This window comes from Beta vulgaris, chromosome 9, assembly GCF_026745355.1.
Source record: "Beta vulgaris subsp. vulgaris cultivar EL10 chromosome 9, EL10.2, whole genome shotgun sequence".
NCBI classification, from domain to species: Eukaryota; Viridiplantae; Streptophyta; class Magnoliopsida; order Caryophyllales; family Amaranthaceae; genus Beta; species Beta vulgaris.
In genome coordinates, this window is record NC_079210.1 from 34,373,942 (window position 1) to 34,381,441 (window position 7,500).

Consider the following 7,500-nt stretch of genomic DNA (forward strand, 5'->3'; position numbering starts at 1 on the left):
TCATTAATTTACCTCCGTCTATCTGAATGATCGGTCTCAACTCGGGAGGAAGAACTGGTAATAGACACAAAACCATCCATTCTGGTTCTATATTTGTTCGAATAAAATGCTTAGCTAATTCCATGCGTCTAACTAAAAAATCCTTTCTTCTTCCAACTTTTCGGTCTTCCCATTCATTTCCTGCAGGACCTTCTTCCCCTAACTCTTTCCATTCTGCGAATGAATAATCTATAATAGTTCGCAAATCCAAATCGGCTAATTGTTCTCGAATAGCACCTGCTCCAGTAGATATTTCTCTATTTCGAAATCTATCAAAACCCTGGGTAGTAAAAAAAAGCGGGATGCTTATTTCCAGAATTGGATTTCATATTCGAATAAACCTCGTAATCGTAAAAAAACAGGTTTTTTCGCTATAGGCCTAGCAAATGAAAAATCGGGATAGAATCCTATCCTATAAGATCTCCCCCTTCAAAACCAGACGTGAAAGTATCCCCTCACCCGGCTCAAGTAGTTACAGTAAACAAATAAAGAAAGGAATTCTCGCTTTCAACTAAATTATAGAAAATCCCCAAAATAAAAGATCTACTCCTTACTCAAGTTTCATTGAAGACTAAGAACCACTTCCTCGCTTCATTCTTCTTTTGTGTTATTTTGTGAATTCTTTATTTTTATTCAAAAAATTTACAACAAAAATGAACAGCGAAATAATCCACGGGAAGGACTTATTTGAGGATGAAGAATTCGTGTTACCCACTCGCTTTCTTCCTTCCTTCCCCTTCTTAATTCGAAGGAGAAGTGTTGCAACAAGGGAGGGTATTTCGCAATTCACATGAAACCTAGTACCTAATTAATTAGTAATTCGATTCCAATAAGTTAAGTATTATTCTTATTGGGAATTTTTTAATCTTAATTAAAAAAAGAAAATTCATTTCGAAACTTTTTTTTCTATTTAGAAGGAGCAAAGAAGTGAAATAATACAACGATTTTTGGAGTTTAACTATAAGAGGAGATCATATGAAAAATGTAACTAATTCTTTCATTTTCTTGGGTCACTGGCCATCCGCCGGGAGTTTCGGGTTTAATACCGATATTTTAGCAACAAATCTAATAAATCTCAGTGTATTGCTTGGTATATTGATCTTTTTCGGAAAGAGAGTGTGTGTGGGTTATTTATTTCAAGAATAGGTTGGATTCAATCAACTGTACCTCTTTTTTTTATAATTAGGGCGAAAGGTGCATGATTTCACGAATGACTTCTTAATCAATAATAAATAAAGAAATCATATGTAAGAACCATAGCATTTCGTGATTTGTTGGTAAATATACTTTGGTTCTCTATCAACCAATAATGTAGGATCATTAACATGGTTAAAACTTAAATTGTTTGAATTCAAGGCACAGCAGGGTATTCTTTCTACCACTAGGGTAATCCTTAATACCGAGACGTTTTTAAAATTAAATAAAAACATAGTTATAAATTTTTCGATATATAGCACTCATGTCGATAAAATGATTTGAATCCTTTATTTATTGTTATTGGAAAATTTTTATCCTTTCTTTTTTTATTATTAATATTAAGTAAATAAATGCCAAAGGCTGAGTCGATGACCTACGTATAAAGTAAGAAAAAATTTTGGATTTGAAGAAAAAAAACAACTTTGCTGACAATTACTTATATATTTATATTTTTTTTGTTTGGGTCAGAAGAGTCCTCCGAATACTCGAGTCTTGATTATGATCCGTTTTCATTTTTTGTCGAATATAAACAGAGAAGAGAGGATAGGTTCATTACATTCAAATAAAGGATATGGAATCCTGGTATCTCACACCATATAAAACGATATTTTAATCCTGGTATCTCACACCATATATATATATATATATATTATAATATTATATATATATATATATATATATATATATATATATATATATATATATGGTGTGAGATATATACAATACAATCTTTTTTTAATATAGGTTAATGGTAAGAATATAACCAATGCAATGAAATGGTGTAGTAGTGTTAATTACGTATGTTATAAAAATTTGAAGAGCTTTTTTTCTTATTATAAGATTACTGAAAGAGTAGGACATGCTATTAAATATTAATTTATTGAGTATTAATATATACATTTATATTTAATTGTCTCAAAAATAGAAAATATATTGCTTAATGTCTTGGGACATACATCCCGAATAATTTACCAATGTGCATTTGAAGTATTCAAAATAGAAATAATATCTTGTCTTTAAATGATTTTTTCTCTCACAAAGACCAACATGAGTATTGTAATGTAGTTGGTTTAGTGCATTAGAATATCAAGTGAGAGATCATGGGTTCGAGTCTTGAAAAAGTTTACATATACATTTTTATTGCTTAATGTCTTATTTGATTGTGTGGAAGGAGGAAAGAGTACATGTGGCAGCATAGTATTTGTTTCTCTTATATATATATATATATATATATATATATATATATATATGTTATAAAAAGCTGATTTATTGAGTTGCGTGTGAATATATAAAAACTATGTGTTACAATTATTAAAAAAACATAAGAAATATTCAAGTTGTTGTGGCCTAGGAAATGTCCCTCAGTTATTTGATAAGATAATTGTTTAGGTTGATAATTGACATTTTGTCACTAGTAGAAGTCGTAGGATAATGATTTGAATATCAGGATGTGAAGAAGTGGAAACCTTCTACAAATATTTTCTTTAATTTTATGAGTAATTGAAGAGTTTTCAGAGAGGGGCCATTTTATAGAGTGACATAGAATTGACGACTCGTTTGGTAGTTGGTTATAAATGGTGGTAATGGAAATGGATTTGTGTGTAAATTTGTGAAGAATATCATTGTTCATTCCCATGATAATGCAAATTGATCCTAAAGTGTCCACTTTTCTTCTTAAATTTTCATTCCCATCCAATACCACCTTAGGTGGTAATGAGTGGTACTGAAAATTGTTTCCCCTTGAAGACAAAAACACAAGTTTAGGGGTGAGATTGCTTGTCCATGGAGAAAAAATGTCTCTCTATGAAAATTTTTAGAGTACTTCCCGAATAACATTACACTTCAAATTCATTCCCATTACTACAATTCATTAAAAAAAATGGGACGTGAGGTAAAAAAACCCTAACTGCATTCAGTGGCAGATCCATGATTTGGAGTGAAGGGTAGCGTAATATTGCTAACTATATATCAAATATGGGGAAAAAAAAATTCATAATATATTACATTTAAAAAGTTATAAAATTCAAATACAACCTAAAAGTAGTTGTTCATGTTGAGTTTTCTAAATTCTAATTCACCTTCTTGATTTTGAGGAGGAATACCACTTGATGGAGAAAAAAGTTTGTTGGTTTGATTGATTTGGCTTAAAATTATGTCCACTTTTATTTTGTGTTATTTCAGAAATAGTTCTCTTGTAATCTCATCATAACTCTAAAATATACTGATTATACATATAAAATAATTCTTTAATAAATTTCAACTAGATTCTTTTTTCTGCCATTGTAATTCAACGTTAGAAAACTAACACTCTTAATTATAATCTTTAAATTCACAATTATAATTTTGGTAAAAAAAAAACTAACAAATCTTTAAATTCACAATTATAAATTTGGTAGAAAGAACAACAAAATGAAACTAGGAAGAAACCAAAACTGAAAGAAAAACGCACAAACATTTCAGTTGAAAAAATTCCAAAAATAAATCACATCAAAATTCATCAGAAGAACACAAAACTGAGGATCCTTGTAAAGTACTCCATCACCAATACAGATAACAAAGGAGAGACAAGATCACCCTGTCTTAACCCTTTTTTTCCTTTAAAAAACCAAACATCCCACCATTCAAGCTAATAGAGAATGATGGAGAAGACACACAGGTCATAATCCACTCACAGAACTGAGCTGGAAATTTAAGCTTCTTGAGCAAGGATTCTAAAACTTCCAACTTATTGAGTCATATGCTTTCCTTAAATCTACTTTTAAAGTACACCTAGCAGGTTGACTCTTCCTTTTATATTGATCCAATATATCCTGACAAATCAATATATTATGCATTATACACCTCTGCTCCACAAATGCACTTTGAGCTGGATCAATAAACCCAGGCAAAACTACTTTCAGCCTAGTACATAGCAACTTAGAAATTACCTTGTACAAGACGTTGCAACAGGCTATAGGTCTGAATTGAGTGACATCCTCAGGTTGCTCCACCTTGGGTATCAGACATAGATTTGTAGCATTAAGTTGCTTGAGAAGCTTGCCAGTTCTAAAGATGTCCAGAACTGCATCTGTAATATCAGTCCCCACAACTCCCCAGGCATCCTTAAAAAACCACTAGAATAGCCATCTGGCCCAGCTGATTTGTTATGATCATTGTCAAAGAGGGCAGCCTTCACATCATCTGCAGTGAATGGAGCACATAATGCAACTTGCTGAGCTTGAGACACCACACTTCCAAACCAGACATACGTGTGCAGACATAGGTTTGGATTTAATTATAGGTGTGCAGGCCTTAAGATCACTCACCTTGTATTTGTTGATGATCTCATGATGTTCTGCAAGGGTGAAGTTAGATTTGTGTTGTTATTAATTAGAGCTCTGAAAACATTCTACAAAGCTTCAGGGTTATAGGAAAACAAAGACAAAAGTGCAATTTATTTTGGGAATGTGAATGAGGAGATTCAGCAAAGGATAATTCAGGTCTCTGGGTTTACAAAAGGGCAGTTTCCTTTTAGATATTTGGGGGTGCCTATTACCTCAAAGAGGCTCACTATAGCAGACTGTGATGTTCTTGTTGATAGAATTATGAGAAGAGTTTTGTGTTGGACTTCTCGAAATCTTTCTTATGCTGCTAGAAATGTTCTGGTTAATTCTGTATTATTGAGTATTCACACATATTGGTCACAAATCTTTATGTTACCTAAAGGTGTGATGTTGAAGATTATACAAATTGCTAGAGCTTTTTTATGGGAGGGGAAGTCTTATCTGCATAAACCCCCTCTTGTTTCATGGGAATGGGTTTGTAAGCCTAAGAGTAAAGGTGGTTTGGGAGTGAGAAATTGTATGGTGTGGAACAATGCTGCTATAGGCAAGTATACATGGCAGATTGCTCAAAAGGCAGATTCTCTTTGGATCAAATGGATCCATAGCATCTATATTAGAGATGCCAACTGGTGGGAATACCAACCCAGAGGGAATGTACGCTGGACTTGGAAGCTTATATGTAGAGTAAGAGATTTGTTTAAAGAAGCTTACCATAACAATCATTGGCTTGATGGTAGTAAGGCTTATTCAATCAAGGAGGGTTATAAATGGCTCAGTGGGACACAAGAAAGTGTTATATGGCATCACTGGGTCTGGAGCCCTATCAATACTCCAAAACATGCATTCATTTCATGGCTTGCAGCTTTGGATAGATTAAGGACAAGGGATAGACTCAGGATGGCAGGCATCTGTCAGAATGCAGAGTGCTTGATGTGTAATCAAGGCTTGGATTCCTGCTGCCACTTATTTTTTAAATGCAAGTTCAATATACAGGTGTGTCAAGGGGTGATGAACTGGTTGCAAGTTCCTAATTACAACCAGGAGAATCTCTATGTGCATTGGAAGAAGTGGGGTAGGAAATTCAAGAAGAGAAGACAACAACATGTTGTTTATGCCTGTCTTGCTGCTACTGTCTACTATATCTGGAAAGCTCGAAATCATGCTCTGTGGGAGGAAGCAGTTATGAGGCCAGCTGCTGTGATTAGAAACATTCAAATTGATGTTTGTATTAGAACTAAAAGCAAAGTTACTAGTAAGTGGTCAGAGAGTGAAAAAGAATGGCTTGCTGACTTATCAGCTCAATGTTTGAGCTGACTTTATGGTTGAGTTGTTTCTGCTGTTGTTGTCTGTCCATTTTTTGGTGTGGTGTTTTGTAGAAGTTCTCTGGGCTGGTGTTTTGTGGGTTGCTTGTTTTGTTTTTGTTTGTATTCCTGAGTTGGTACTTCATTTGAGATTTGGTAATAAAATTCTTACTTTTTGCCAAAAAAAAAACACAAAACTGAAAGACAATAAGACTAAAAAAAATATAGATTACCAAATTGGACAAGAAAACCAAAGAGACGACGAATGTTGAGTGAAGAACTCACAATCTTCAAATCTTCAATTACCTTAAAACCCCTTTTAACATTATCTTCCTTCGAATCCCTAACCCTTGTAAAACTCTCTGCCTCACAATCTTCGTCTTACGCCTCCACCTTCATCTCCCTGATTCATGACCCATCCTCAAACCTAACCCTCAAATCAGTACTACCCTTAGAAGCAGCTTGTTTTCTGGGCACTAACTACTAGTGGCGAAGAAGCGGAGGATGATGAAGAACCGGAGAGATCTCCGAGAAAAAATGACAGAGAGTGAGTGAGAGTGAAGCTTTGAGTTTGAGATAGTGAAAGCAAATGGCGCGGAGGTTTGGGTAGGTTTCTCTGATTTTTTTTCAATTTTTTCGATTTTTTTTTTTTGAAAAAGCAGGGGTAGCACGTGCTACCCCTTGTTACTATGTAGATCCGCCCCTGCCTGCATTACCTAACCTCATAACCCGGTGTCCTGCATGCAAGAGACTGGATAATAACATATATTTTTCATTTTTAGCGGGACAGGTATCGGACTCGAAAGAATAGCGTAAACCCTAATTACACTTCAAATAATAGATTGAGCTTTTACATTAATGGGTTCCCTATTCCCACACCTTTTACATTTTGTACTTAATCTGCCACTCTCAACCTTAGTTTCTAGGAATCTGACAGACTTATTGATTCATTAGGTTTTAATCTGAAATCAAATACAAAGCTTAGCTCCTACAGGGAGTTGAATTATGATGTTGAACGAGGTCTGGTTGGCAGTCATTGATGAATCATGAGCATTTGGCTGCTTGAAATGTGGGTGTTTTGAGTGAGGTTGATAATTGGAGTGAAAATGAGTGCTTGAATTAATTTCATGGTGGCAGCCAATAGCAAGTTATAGTGAGCACCTGAAAATAATGGTTTGCAATTTGTCCCTAGTTGAAAGTTCGATGTATAGTTTGAATTAGGGCATAATTCAATTCGATCCGCACAAAATTTGGATTTCAGTTTTCTAACCCGATTAGAGTTTGAATACGATCCAATCCAATCCGAATTTTCGTACTCTATATTGGACCCGATTCAAAAATTCGATTTTTTAAAATACTAGTTTTTCGATAAAATAAATTAAGCACAACAGCAGCTTGGTAGATTTATGAAATGAAGAATTAAGTGCTATTACGGCCCGTTTGGTAGTCGTTAATAAATTGCGGTAATTGGAATGGATTTTAAGTGTAGGTTACAAGGGAAGCACCCTTAAAATCTCCATGGGGAGGCAATTTCAACCCCTAAGTTTGTGTTTTTTCTACATGGGAAGCAATCTCACCCCCTAATTTTCATTACCACTCATTACCACCTAACAAGGTGGTATTGGATGGGAATGAAAATT

General features: G+C 34.2%; 1 protein-coding gene across 1 annotated transcript in view; it reads right to left on the bottom strand.

The window, feature by feature from the left end:
• LOC125493612 (DNA-directed RNA polymerase subunit beta'-like) overlaps positions 1-4,564 on the bottom strand; it is a 5,875-nt gene extending 1,311 nt beyond the window's left edge. Inside the window, 5 exon segments of the mRNA XM_048637083.2 lie at positions 1-348; positions 351-451; positions 4,078-4,226; positions 4,277-4,466; positions 4,542-4,564. The exon segment at positions 1-348 is cut by the window's left edge and continues 438 nt beyond it. Of these exon segments, the coding sequence (XP_048493040.2) occupies positions 1-348; positions 351-451; positions 4,078-4,226; positions 4,277-4,466; positions 4,542-4,564 (811 nt within the window).
• Between the last annotated feature and the right edge of the window lie 2,936 nt (positions 4,565-7,500).